The 13,594-nt window shown below is 57.7% G+C and overlaps 2 protein-coding genes across 2 annotated transcripts; one reads left to right on the plus strand and one right to left on the minus strand.

The window, feature by feature from the left end:
* Nucleotides 1-185: 185 nt before the first annotated feature.
* Nucleotides 186-6,836, minus strand: LOC148820704 (volume-regulated anion channel subunit LRRC8D). Its single transcript, XM_088932262.1, has 5 exons — nucleotides 6,723-6,836; nucleotides 5,097-6,038; nucleotides 4,177-4,427; nucleotides 2,491-2,868; nucleotides 186-1,784 (listed from the first exon to the last, which is right to left on the minus strand). Exons 2-5 carry the CDS (start codon nucleotides 6,033-6,035, stop codon nucleotides 704-706), a joined length of 2,649 nt encoding a protein of 882 aa, XP_088788388.1. The 5' UTR covers nucleotides 6,036-6,038; nucleotides 6,723-6,836; the 3' UTR covers nucleotides 186-703.
* A 3,467-nt stretch (nucleotides 6,837-10,303) lies between these two features.
* On the plus strand, nucleotides 10,304-13,002 carry LOC148820705 (uncharacterized). Its single transcript, XM_088932574.1, has 2 exons — nucleotides 10,304-10,387; nucleotides 10,984-13,002. The coding sequence occupies exon 2, from the start codon at nucleotides 10,995-10,997 to the stop codon at nucleotides 12,234-12,236; it is 1,242 nt and encodes a 413-aa protein (XP_088788700.1). The 5' UTR covers nucleotides 10,304-10,387; nucleotides 10,984-10,994; the 3' UTR covers nucleotides 12,237-13,002.
* Nucleotides 13,003-13,594: the final 592 nt, after the last annotated feature.

The raw sequence follows: 13,594 nt of genomic DNA on the forward strand, positions 1-13,594 counted from the left end.
TCGGAGAAGATTACATCTTCTGCTCTCCAGTGCTGTGCTCCAATCTCATGCTCTTGGTCAGAAATGAAATGTATTTTCCCTTAAAACACCCCTATTCCTGCTGGCTGCTGGGAGCTCCATTACCCAGATCCTGCACCCAGGACTCCCCAGATGACAAAGCCGATGGAAAAGCAGGTGTGAGCTGAAGAGCTTTATTAGGAAAGCGCCTCCTGTCCCTCACAGCCGGGGGGCGCTGCTGTGCACACAGCTCTGACACACGCCTGAGGAGTGTCAGTGAAGTTCAAGTGACCACGACTGAGCTAGTCCTGGTGTCTCCAGACTGCGGTCGGCAGGCCGATCAGGGCGGAGTCACTCCCACTGTTTCCAGCACTGGGATTTCATTCTCACTCTGATCGGGATTAGCCCGGAGCTGCTGATTCCGGGGCTGCGGACGGACTCTGGAGAGACTCAGGGTGGGCTTTCCCTGGGGTGTCCACCTGGCAGTGCCCCTTCAGGTTACACACGATCCCCAAATGGCAACACGACCTGGAGGCCGTAGAGCACGATGTGTACTGGGGACACCGGCCCTGTTCGCAGTCCTGGGGAGGGAGGGGGTGAACACGGTTTACACTCCGCACCTGCGCCAGTCCGCTGCGGGCTTCACATGACCTTTCACCTTTGACCTTCCTGCAGGCGGAAGAGAAGACCTGGGCCGGATCCGGACCTATATCTGCGACTCCAGCGCCCAGGAGGGGCTGAGCTCCGGGACGAGGATGGTGGCGGGCGGAGCGTCTGGCGTGCCGCTGGGGGCGCTCTCCGGCCTCTGGAGGGCGTCGCGGACGCCGGGGGGCAGCGTGTCGAACAGCCAGTCCTCCACCAGCAGCCCCGCCCGCCTCAGGCTGGCGCAGCGGCCCAGCTCGGCCGGCAGCGCGTCCAGGCTGTTCCCGCGCAGGTCCAGGTGCGCCAGCCGGGCCAGGTGGCGCAGGCCAGGCGGCAGGGCGGCGAGGGCGTTGCGGGCAGCGCAGAGGCGGCGCAGGCGCAGGCAGCCTGAGAACAGCTCCGGGGGCAGCGACTCCAGCCTGTTCCCACCCAGGTCCAGCTCGGAGAGCAGCGGCAGCCCGCCCACCTCGGCGGGCAGCGCCCCCAGCAGGTTGCCGGCCAGCTGCAGGCAGCGCAGCCGGCGCAGGGTGAAAAGGGCGGGGGGCAGCGCCTGCAGCCGGTTGTGGGACAGGTCCAGCAGCTCCAGGCCGCGCAGCAGGCCCACGGCGGGCGGCAGCGCCGGGATGCGGTTGCGGGCGAGCCTCAGCGCGGTCAGGCGGCGCAGCTGCGCCAGGCCCAGCAGCTCGTCCAGGCCGCGGAGGGCGTTGCCGGACAGGTCCAGGCTGTGCAGGCCGGTCAGCGAGAGCACGGCGGCGGGCACGTGCTCCAGCTCGCAGCGCCGCAGCGCCAGCTCCGCCAGCCCGCTACCCAGCCTGCGCAGGCCGCCCAGCGCCAGCAGCCGCGTGCCCTCGTTGTGGACTTCCAGCCGGGCCAGGCTGCCCGCCAGCTCGCCCAGCTCCCCCGGCACCCGGCGCAGGCCTCCCCGCAGCGACAGCATGCGCAGCTGGCGCAGCTCGCGCAGGCAGCCCAGCCCGCCGGCAAGCCCGCCCGCCAGGTGCAGCTCACGCAGGCCGCGCAGGGCGTAGGCCCAGCCCGGGATCTCCGCCGCCTCGGCCACGCGCAGGTGCAGCGACTCCAGGCGGTCCCGCAGGACGCGCAGCGACTCCGGCTCCAGCCGGGCTGGGCAGTGGTACAGGTGCAGCTCTCTGTGGGGAGAGAGCGGAAAACCAGCAGTTATCCTGGTTATCACACACTCACACACTCTTACACACTCACACTCACACACTCATACTCTCTCACACTCTCATACACTCACTCATACTCACATTCTCACTGACTCACACACTCACACGCACACATGCATATTCACTCACACACACTAACACACACACACTTTCACAAACACTTACAAACTCATACTCAATCACACTCTTTCTCGCACAATGTTTTACTAACACACACTCACTCACTCTCACACTCACACTCACTCACACTCAGTCCCGTACCAGAGTGCGATCATGCGGGACACCTGTGCGGTCAGCCTGGCCTGGGGGATCAGCTCCAGCTTCAGCACCTCCAGCTCACAGGACACACACTCTCACACTCACACTCACACTCACACTCACACTCACTCTCACACTCTCACTCACTCACACTCACACTCACACTCACTCTCTCTCTCTCTCTCTCTCTCTCTCTCTCAGTCCCGTACCGGAGTGCGGTCATGCGGGACACCTGTGCGGTCAGCCTGGCCTCGGGGATCAGCTCCAGCTTCAGCACCTCCAGCTCACAGGACACACACTCTCACACTCACACTCACACACTCACACTCACACTCACACTGACTCACACTCACTCACACACTCACACTCACACTCACACTCACTCTCTCTCTCTCTCTCAGTCCCGTACCGGAGTGCGGTCATGCGGGACACCTGTGCGGTCAGCCTGGCCTCGGGGATCAGCTCCAGCTTCAGCACCTCCAGCTGGCCCAGGGAGAAGACGGCGGGTGGCAGGCGGGGCAGGCCACACAGGTGCAGCTGGGTGCGGCCGCGGTGGTCCCGGGACACCAGGCCCCGCAGCCTCTCCGCGCCCCACTGCCGCTCCAGGCTCTCCTCCAGCAGCCGCGTCTCGCTGCCGGGCGACAGGAAGACGGCCAGCCGCTGGCCGGGCAGCGGGTCGTACTGGTCAGCCAGGTGCAGCAGGAAGGCAAAGTCGTTCCTCACGTCCGGCACGTCGCGGATCGAGCTCTCCTCCCGCACGCGCTGGAAGGAGTACTCCCGCAGGGACCTGCAGCGGGAGAGCGGCACCGCGGACTGGCCTGATTCCCAGACTGGACTGAGCCCACACTGGACTGATCCACACTGGACTGATCCCCACACTGGCCTGATTCCCAGACTGGACTGAGCCCACACTGGACTGATCCACACTGGCCTGATTCCCAGACTGGCCTGATTCCCAGACTGGACTGATCCACACTGGACTGATTCCCAGACTGGACTGAGCCCATACTGGACTGATCCACACTGGACTGATTCCCAGACTGGACTGAGCCCACACTGGACTGATCCACACTGGACTGATTCCCAGACTGGACTGAGCCCATACTGGACTGATCCACACTGGACTGATCCACACTGGACTAAGCCCCACACTAGACTGATCCACACTGGACTGAGCCCCAGCCTGGACTGATTCCCAGACTGGACTGAACCCCACACTGGACTGATCCACACTGGACTAAGCCCCACACTGGACTGAACCCCAGACTGGACTGAGCCCACAGTGGACTGAGCCACACACTGGACTGAGCCAACTGGGCCCCACACTGCACTGATCCACACTGGACTGATTCCCAGACTGGACTGAGCCCACACTGGACTGATCCACACACTTCACTGGTCCACAGTGGACTGAGCCCACAGTGGACTGAGCCCCACACTGCACTGATCCACACTGGACTGATTCCCAGACTGGACTGAGCCCCACACTGCACTGGTCCACAGTGGACTGAGCCCCAGCCTGGACTGAGCCCCACACTGCACTGGTCCACACTGGACTGAGCCCCAGCCTGGACTGAGCCCCACACTGGACTGAGCCCACACTGGACTGAGCCCCACACTGCACTGGTCCACACTGGACTGAGCCCCAGCCTGGACTGAGCCCCACACTGGACTGAGCCCACACTGGACTGAGCCCCACACTGCACTGGTCCACACTGGACTGAGCCCCAAACAAGACTGAGCCCACACTAGACTGAGCCCACACTGGACTGAGCCCCAGACTGGACTGAGCCCCAAACTAGACTGAGCCATTGGACTGGAGACTGGACTGAGCTCCAGGCAACAGACTGACACACAGGAACACAGCAGACAGACAGACAGAGGCACACAGGGACAGACAGACTGACAGACACACTGAAAGGAGCTCCAGGCCACAGACTGACACACAGGAACATGGCAGACAGACAGACAGACAGAGGCACACAGGGACAGACAGACTGACAGACACACTGGACTGAGCCCACAGTGGACAGAGAGACAGAGGTACACTAGGACAGAGAGACTAACAGAGATACAGAGACACACTGGGACAGACCTGCGGAAGATCCAGCAGAGAGTGTAGAGCCCCAGCAGCCCGTACAGCCACACCAGGGCCAGGTAGGACAGCAGCAGCTTCCGCAGGACGCTGGCCAGGTCGTGCGTGCAGCGGAAGGCGCTGTAGCCCGTCAGCGCGTGGATCTGCGGCCGGCACTCGTGAGTGAAGGAGATGGAGCCCAGCAGGGGAGAGGTGTAGCTCACGATCAGCACAAACTTCACAACCTTGAACACCGTCTGAGCCACATACACCTCGGGAGACACAGCACCACAGTACAGAGCAGCTCAGCAAGTAGTAATACCACGTGCAGTCAGGTCAGAATTTAATAGTGCACTACAGCACCGTGCGTCACAATGTAGTACACTACAACACAGTGTAACACAATATAGTACACAATAATGCAGTGTCACACTGAGCAATTTAACACAGTGCAATACAATATGGTATGCTATAGCACTGTGCAGTTTAGCACGGTGCAATTTAGCACACTGCAATTCAATATAATACACTATAGCACAGTGCAATTTAGTACAGCACAATACAATATGGTGCTCTATAACACAGTGCAATTCAATATGGTGCACTATTGCACAGTGCAATTTAGAACAGCACCATTCCACATGGTATGCTATTGCACAGTACAATTTAGCACAGTGCAATCCAATATAATACACTGTAGCACAGTGCAATTTAGTACAGCACAATACAAATGGTGCTCTATAACACAGTGCAATTCAATATGGTGCACTATTGCACAGTGCAATTTAAAACAGCACCATACCACATGGTATGCTATTGCACAGTACAATTTAGCACAGTGCAATTCAATATGATGCACTGTAGTGCAGTGCAATGTCGTACACTCTAGCACAGTGTAGCACTGTAGAGCAGAATGAGCAGAGCAGGGAGAAGACACTGACCTTGTACACCAGGTCGCCCTCCTCGCTGTGCGCCCGGAACCTGCGCACCCTCTCGAACAGCGCGCGGGCTGTCTCCCCATCGCTGCGCTCCAGGCTGGGCGGGGGGCCGTCGGAGGGCGTGGCGTCGGCGGGGGGGGCCGCGAGGGACAGCCGGGGGGAGCAGGAGGAGGAGAAGGAGCAGAGGGAGGCCGTGGAGGAGAGAGAGAGGGAGGACGAGGACAGGGGCTGGGGGTGCAGGGACGGGGACGGGGGAGAGACGGGGGCTGCGGTGGGCGCGCTCCCGTCCCGGCCCAGCAGGGGGCTGTCGGTCCCGGAGTCCAGGCTGGGACGTCCCGCGAGGGAGTTGAGCCGGAGCCGCGTCCCCTCGGCCCTGGTCTGGGTGGAGTCCTGCCAGGCCGTGTGCGACAGCGCGCGGGACGTCCAGGGGGACTCGAAGCACTTCCCCAGCACGGCGATGAAGTGCTCGATCCTGGCCGAGGTCTTCGGGTACTTGAACCAGAAGCTGCCGCTGGCCAGCAGAGCCAGGGAGTGCAGCAGAGCCACGTAGGGGAAGAAGCGGGAGTACCAGGGCAGGGCGTGGTGGTAGCACACCTGGCTGATGTACACGTACTGCTGGTAGTCGAGGTGGGTGCGGCGCCCCCTGGGGGTAGGGTGGGGTACTGCAGGGGAGGTCTGGGGATGGGAGTTGGAATTGGAGGGCTCCTGGCGAGCGCTGGGGGGCTCCTGACTGGGCTGGGACCCGTTGCCCGGCGCCTGGGAGGGGGGGTCGGAGGGCAGACACACCACCTGGTCGCGGGACAGCAGCAGGGTGCCCGCCAGCACGGACACCATGAGCATCAGCAGGACCAGGTACTCCATGAAGACGTCCCACCAGGGCTTCAGGATCTTGTAGCTGCTCTGCCTCTCGCTGAGGGAGGCCAGCTCTGTCAGAGTGAACATCGTCTGCGGCAGAGAGAGGGAGAGGAGGGCTCTGATTAGTTACTGCTGCCCCTATTGTAACAGGACTGTTCTACTGTACTGGGACTGTAGCTCCTATTGTAACAGGACTGTTCTACTGTACTGGGACTGTAGCTCCTGTTGTAACAGGACTGTTCTACTGCACTGGGACTGTAGCTCCTGTTGTAACAGGACTGTTCTACTGTACTGGGACTGTAGCTCCTATTGTAACAGGACTGTTCTACTGCACTGGGACTGTAGCTCCTGTTGTAACAGGACTGTTCTACTGCACTGGGACTGTAGCTCCTATTGTAACAGGACTGTTCTACTGCACTGGGACTGTAGCCCCTATTGTAACAGGACTGTTCTATTGTGCAATGATTGTAGCCCCTAATTTAACAGGACTGTACTACATACTATATAGTATATATAGGACTATATGCTACATCCATCCATTTTCTAACAGCTTCTTCCAATTCAAAGTCCCGGCAAGCAACATAACCAACCAGCATGTCTTTGTTTTTGCAAACAAGAGAGACCATCCAGACTCCACACAGACAGCACCCCAGGTTCAGCACCGACCCAGGGCCCCAGCACTACAAGGCAGCAGCGCTAACCCCTGCGCCACAGTGCCGCCCATAATTTACTACGTTGTTAATGAAAGAGTTTTTGCGTGTAAAAGAAACGTACCTTTGAAATTTCTCGCGGCGATTCCTCGCAAAGTTTTCTCCGAAGTCGGGAGCTGTCTCCGCCCGCGCGAGCCGCTGCTCTTCCACTGGACGTTCCTGTGGGGGGCCTGCGCGCGACCCTGGGAAAGGGGAAAGCACGCGTGACTGGGGGCCCCCAGAGCGGTTGTCATAGCGACGCGATGCTGAAACAGAGCAGGACCAAATTAGCACCGCAGACACGTAGCCCCGTCCGGCGGCAGACTTCGCCGTCACGTCCCGCTCCTGTCTTCGGGGCTGATTTATTAACTGCAGACATTTCACCGAGTATTCGTGCTCCTGAGTTGTTCAAACCATCAGGGAGATTTTATTTCCACGCGTTTCACTTCTTCGCCTTCTTTGGCTGTCGTCATGATTATTTCAGGGAAAGTTGAACAGAATCGTCCCCTCGGACTGATTTTTTCAGTGCGGAATCGCCATGGGAGGTCCTGGGATGCAGTACCTGAGATCCGCCACACGGGGTCACCCCTGTACTCTCCAACGCGCCCAGGCGGCAGGTGAATCGCACGACGCAGTATCCTATCTAATACTTAATAATAATAATTGCTTACACTTATATAGCACTTTTCTGGACAGTCCACTCAAAGGGCTTTACAGGTAATAGGGGCTCCCCTCCACCACCACCAAGGTGCAGCCCCACCTGGATGATGCGACGGCAGCCATAGTGCGCCAGAACGCTCACCACACACCAGCTATCAGTGGGGAGGAGAGCAGAGTGATGAAGCCAGTTCATAGATGGGGATTATTAGGAGGCCATGACTGGTAAGGGCCAATGGGAAATTTGGCCAGGACGCCGGGGTTACACCCCTACTCTTTTCGAGAAACACCCTGGGATTTTTAATGACCACAGAGAGTCAGGACCTCGGTTTTACGTCTCATCTGAAGGACGGCGCCTGTTTTTTTTTTACAGTATGGTGTCCCCGTCACTATATTGGGGTATTAGGACCCACATGGACCGCAGGGTGAGCGCCCCCTGCTGGCCCCACTAACACCTCTTCCAGCAGCAGCCTTAGTTTTTCCCAGGAGGTCTCCCATCCAGGTACTGGCCAGGCTCACACCTGCTGAGCTCCAGTACACTACTTAATCCCCCCAGGCTCTAGCAGCCCGGCCAATCACGCCGTTAGAGAGCAATTAAACACCTGTATTTCTGATCGCAGTCCCGCTGAGGGCCATAACCCACTAGCATGTGGTCACCATCCAAACTGTGCAACGTTGTTGAGGCATTTATGGGGTGTAGAGAAACTAGTACGTTAATTATGGGTGTGAGTATGAATTAGCTGGATAATTATTAATTACCTGGTCCCCACCAGCTGGGTCCATGGCAACCCCAGCGACGGAGGGTGCTGTTGCTGGTGGGATTTACAGACAGGTGAGCCTGAAAGACGGGTGAACTCAGCCCACAGGACAGGTGCTGATGCTGATGTCTCTCCCTGCCCTTTCTTTCTCTCTGACTCCTCTCGGACTACCCTACTGCCAGAGTACCCAGTCTCCAGCTGGGGAGGCTTTCCTCTGTCCTGAGGGACCAGGTGGGGACAGGGCGTGCTGGGGTCTGGGGTTAGGCAGGGGATCGTCGGGGAGTCAGATATACCGTATATCACAGGCCAGTGATCTCCAGTGCTGATGTGATCGTGCTGTGGCCTGCTCTTTCCTGGCATCACATATAAAAATAAATCGAGTTCTTGCAAAAATCTGTGGCTGAATTGCATGAACGTGCACAAAATTAAGACCACAGAGCTTAATATAGAGCTCAATGTATAAAATTGAGAAGTGAAATTCTCAATTTTGTAAATGCATTTACAGAAACGTGAGCAAGACTTCCCACAAAAACATGCACATCAGCTGCAGTTCATCAAAGAATCAAAGTGGCAAATATATTCTCTTAGTCCATGTGCAGCACACTGACACAGCCCAGTCACAGGCTCTAGACTCTTCTAGTCCCTGTGGAGTCCAGGACACTGACACAGCCCAGTCACAGTGCTCTAGACTCTTCTAGTCCCTGTGGAGTCCAGGACACTGACACAGCCCAGTCACAGGGCTCTGGACTCTTCTAGTCCCTGTGGAGTCCAGGACACTGACACAGCCCAGTCACAGGCTCTAGACTCTTCTAGTCCATGTGGAGTCCAGGACACTGACACAGCCCAGTCACAGGCTCTAGACTCTTCTAGTCCCTGTGGAGTCCAGGACACTGACACAGCCCAGTCACAGTGCTCTAGACTCTTCTAGTCCCTGTGGAGTCCAGGACACTGACACAGCCCAGTCACAGGGCTCTAGACTCTTCTAGTCCCTGTTGAGTCCAGGACACTGACACAGCCCAGTCACAGGGCTCTGGACTCTTCTAGTCCCTGTGGAGTCCAGGACACTGACACAGCCCAGTCACAGGGCTCTGGACTCTTCTAGTCCCTGTGGAGTCCAGGACACTGACACAGCCCAGTCACAGGGCTCTAGACTCTTCTAGTCCCTGTGGAGTCCAGGACACTGACACAGCCCAGTCACAGGGCTCTAGACTCTTCTAGTCCCTGTTGAGTCCAGGACACTGACACAGCCCAGTCACAGGGCTCTGGACTCTTCTAGTCCCTGTGGAGTCCAGGACACTGACACAGCCCAGTCACAGGGCTCTGGACTCTTCTAGTCCCTGTGGAGTCCAGGACACTGACACAGCCCAGTCACAGGGCTCTGGACTCTTCTAGTCCCTGTGGAGTCCAGCACACTGACACAGCCCAGTCACAGGGCTCTGGACTCTTCTAGTCCCTGTGGAGTCCAGGACACTGACACAGCCCAGTCACAGGGCTCTGGACTCTTCTAGTCCCTGTGGAGTCCAGGACACTGACACAGCCCAGTCACAGGGCTCGAGAGTTTTTTACCATGATGTCATTGGACGTTAGTGCACTCTTCAGGGAACATGTCAGAGCTGTGAGGATCAAAGATCTCTTCTCTCTCCCTGTTGATCCACTCTTCCCCACCCCCACAGCCTCGATCTTTCTGATCTCCCAGTCTGCATCCTCACAGAGGGGTCTGGGAACTCCAACTGCAGGAAGACATCAGAAACCAGAATTATCCTTCCAGTTGGGTCCCGCCCTCTCGTTTCTCTCACTGACAGCCTAAACTCTTCTAAATCCTTCCTATTCCTCGGCGAATCCCTGCTTCCCGCCCTCTCCTCCTGTCCTCCCTGAGACACTCATTCTCCCCTCTTCATGCCCGTTTGCCCACGTGCCCCCCTCCCCACCCTCCTGACCTGCACTCTACTATGCTTCACCATTGTGGACCCCCGGGGACTGAGGGCACCCCCAGCCAGCGGCTCCAGTCTCCTCATCCTTCATTCACATTCTGCACTTTCGACAGACCTTCTGGAGCCCAGGGGAAACAGCTAAAGAGCCTTGAAGAGGAGAAAAGAGCAGCTCAGCAGTGAGGAATTTTTAGCAGTGATGATGTGGCTGAGTGAAGTAACTCTGCTTTTCTGGGCAGGTCTGCCAGACTTCTGTTTCTGTTCCTGGAAGCCCCCCCTCAGATGGACAGGGGGTTTCCCCGTGTTCTGGGGCTAGAGGAGCATATATATCCAGCGACCCAGGCGCCCAGTGAGACTGAGGGAGCAGAGCCGGACCCACTGAACTCTTCAGCACACCACTGACGCAGGTAACCTCTTGGGTTGAATGAGGGTGTGTTCTGGGTGTTGTGATCTGAGGCAGCAGGCCAGGGCACTTCACAGGGCACCGGGGGCTCCAGGAGAGACACCCGGCCAGCAGGGGGCAGTGCCAGTAGCCCAGGGCACTTCACAGGGCACAGGGGGCTCCAGGAGAGACACCTGGGCAGCAGGGGGCAGTGCCAGTAGCCCAGGGCACTTCACAGGGCACCGGGGGCTCCAGGAGAGACACCCGGCCAGCAGGGGGCAGTGCCAGTAGCCCAGGGCACTTCACAGGGCACAGGGGGCTCCAGGAGAGACACCCGGCCAGCAGGGGGCAGTGCCAGTAGCCCAGGGCACTTCACAGGGCACCGGGGGCTCCAGGAGAGACACCCGGCCAGCAGGGGGCAGTGCCAGTAGCCCAGGGCACTTCACAGGGCACCGGGGGCTCCAGGAGAGACACCCGGCCAGCAGGGGGCAGTGCCAGCAAAAGCAAAAGAGGAGAGGCTCCGCAGGGCAGGGGCACAAACATCTTGCTCGTTTCTTACTGTGCTGGCAGTGCCGACATGCCCAGGGGGGCTGACCTGTTACTCTGCTGTATTCTGCACAGGCTCGGGTACGATGATGTGGACTTTCTTGGCACTGTGCTTCCTGCTGTGCCATCCTGCCCAGGGGGCAGCGAGCGCAGGAGAGCGGAGGGCCCTGGGGCAGAGGGACAACAGCCCAGCGGTGCAGGAGGGGCGCGGCTGCAGTTCCACGTTGGCAGAGGTGCTGGGGCAGCTGCTGAGGCAGTGCCTGGCCTGGAAGGGAGGCTGGGCGGAGCTGACCTGCAACCCCACCGAGATGGGGTTCCACGGCTTCACCCCGGAGCGGAACTCCAGCAGCTCCTTCCCCTGGTACAGCTTCCTGGTCCAGAACCGCATCCGCTACTACCACCTGCGCAAGGCCAACGCCAGCCTGTCCAAGTTCGAGCTGTCGCCGGACGACCGCCACACGCTGGTGGGCCTGTCTCTGCTGCGCCCCGCCAACGCCTCCTCTTCCTCCTCACCCAAGGTAGGCTCAGTCTTCCTCTCGGACCCGTGCAGCGGCTGGGGCACCGTGCCCATCCCAGCCGCCGCCCTGCAGCCCCTGCGCGACCTCCCACCGGCCCGGTTCCAGAGCGCCCTCTCCAGGCTGCAGGAGGAAGCGTCGCGCCCCCGCCGTGCCAAGCGCTGCCTGCTGTGCAAGATCCTGCCGCTCATCTACGTGAAAAGCAGCGACCAGCACGACGGCACGGCGGAGGTCCACTGGCAGAACATCCACGAGTCGGACGAGGACAGCCGCGTGGCGCTGTACTCCAACGCGGACTCCGGGTCCTGGCACTTCCTGGCCAAGGCGAACGCGGAGGGCGTGACGGACGGGTACCTGCGCACCCGCGTCCCGGTGCACCCCGGCATGGAGGCGCGCTTCTACCTGGACCCGCTGCTGCTGCTGCTGGAGCGGAAGAGCGGGGGCTACCACCTGTCCTGCTACGAGGACCCCACTCACGTCAGCATGTCCATGAGGGTGCAGCTGGTGGCGCAGCACGGGCAGGCCTGCGCCCGCCTCTTCATCAACCTCGCCCAGCACCCCAACTGGCGCAACGAGTGCTACTACTGGTGGGTGGGCTTCTACCGCAACCGGCACAGGGCCGCCACCGAGCACCAGCAGTACCAGTGGGTGACCAAGGCCTCCTACATTACCTCCATCTCCCTGGACCAGGAAATTTTTACGGTGTACGACTTGGGCTGTGGGGGCCACATTGGCCCCCGGATGAATGTGCGCATCTTTGGGAGCCGAGATTACTCCAGAGAGAGGGCCCGCACCCCAGAATGGGACTGCTGACAGAGCCCTGCCGACGCACAGAAATCCCACGGCTGACCCACTAATGCACAGAAATCCCACGGCTGACCCACTAATGCACAGAAATCCCACGGCTGACCCACTAATGCACACACTCACTGGCATACTTACAGAAACACAAACTGACACACTAGTGCACACACACTCACTGGCATACTTACAGAAACACAAACTGACACACTAGTGCACACACACTCACTGGCATACTTACAGAAACACAAACTGACACACTAGTGCACACACACTCACTGGCATACTTACAGAAACACAAACTGACACACTGATGTAGACACACTGGCATACTTACAGAAACACAAACTGACACACTGATGCACACATAAACATACACAAACTAACGTACCTTGCTCTATTTTACAATGCAGTGTTAACTTACTGACACACAGACACACTAGGATACCCAGAGTTTCCAGCCTTATTTCTTAAAATAACAATAATAATAATAATAATAATAATTGCTTACACTTATATAGCGCTTTTCTGGACACTCCACTCAAATAAATAATGCCCGACAATCTCTGACCAGAGACCAGACCATGACCAGAAAGAGAAACTGTCACCCCACTGATGTCACTGTGAGCACTGTTATTAACACAGTGTTTGTACGATTAGACAGACAGTCTTTCTGTAACATCAAGTCCTGGGTTTCTCAGCTACAACTGATGAACTGGCTCCACAAGCTCTGTACTGCTTTGTTGATTCCTAAATAAATATAACATATTACACTCTCTGCTGGTTGTTTATGTAGAATTATTTCTGTGTTGTGTATCACAACACCTACAGACTGTACTGAATTTACTGTGAGCTGGATTAGTTATTAACTGTGATTATAAGCGGACTCCATTTACACTGATGGAGCAGTCTGAGACTCTCCAGGCTGGACTGGACTGACTGTACTGTGAGCTGGATTAAGTACTAACTGAGATTATAATCAGACTCTACTGACTCTGACAGCTCAGTCTGAGACTCTCCAGGCTGGACTGGACTGACTGTACTGTGAGCTGGATTAGTTACTGAGATTATAATCAGACCCACATTTGACTCTGACAGAGCAGTCTGAGACTCTCCAGGCTGGACTGGACTGACTGTACTGTGAGCTGGATTAGTTACTGAGATTATAATCAGACTCACACTGACACTGACAGAGGAGTCTGAGACTCTCCAGGCTGGACTGGACTGACTGTACTGTGAGCTGGATTAGTTACTGAGATTATAATCAGACCCACACTGACTCTGACAGAGCAGTCTGAGACTCTCCAGGCTGGACTGGACTGACTGTACTGTGAGCTGGATTAAGTACTAACTGAGATTATAATCAGACT

This window comes from Atractosteus spatula, chromosome 14 (genome assembly GCF_055471065.1).
Source record: "Atractosteus spatula isolate fAtrSpa1 chromosome 14, fAtrSpa1.hap1, whole genome shotgun sequence".
In the NCBI taxonomy this organism is placed as follows: Eukaryota; Metazoa; Chordata; class Actinopteri; order Semionotiformes; family Lepisosteidae; genus Atractosteus; species Atractosteus spatula.

Bases quoted from the DNA above. Each gene is read 5' to 3' on its own strand.
- LOC148820704 (XM_088932262.1), bottom strand. From the start codon at position 6,035: ATGTTCACTCTGACAGAGCTGGCCTCCCTCAGCGAGAGGCAGAGCAGC. The intron at 2,869-4,176 runs GTCTGTCCCAGT...CTCCCGCTGCAG, and splicing joins CTCTGCTGGATCTTCCGCAG to GTCCCTGCGGGAGTACTCCT. The intron at 1,785-2,490 runs GTACGGGACTGA...CTCTCCCCACAG, and splicing joins TCCCGCATGACCGCACTCCG to AGAGCTGCACCTGTACCACT.
- LOC148820705 (XM_088932574.1), top strand. From the start codon at position 10,995: ATGATGTGGACTTTCTTGGCACTGTGCTTCCTGCTGTGCCATCCTGCC.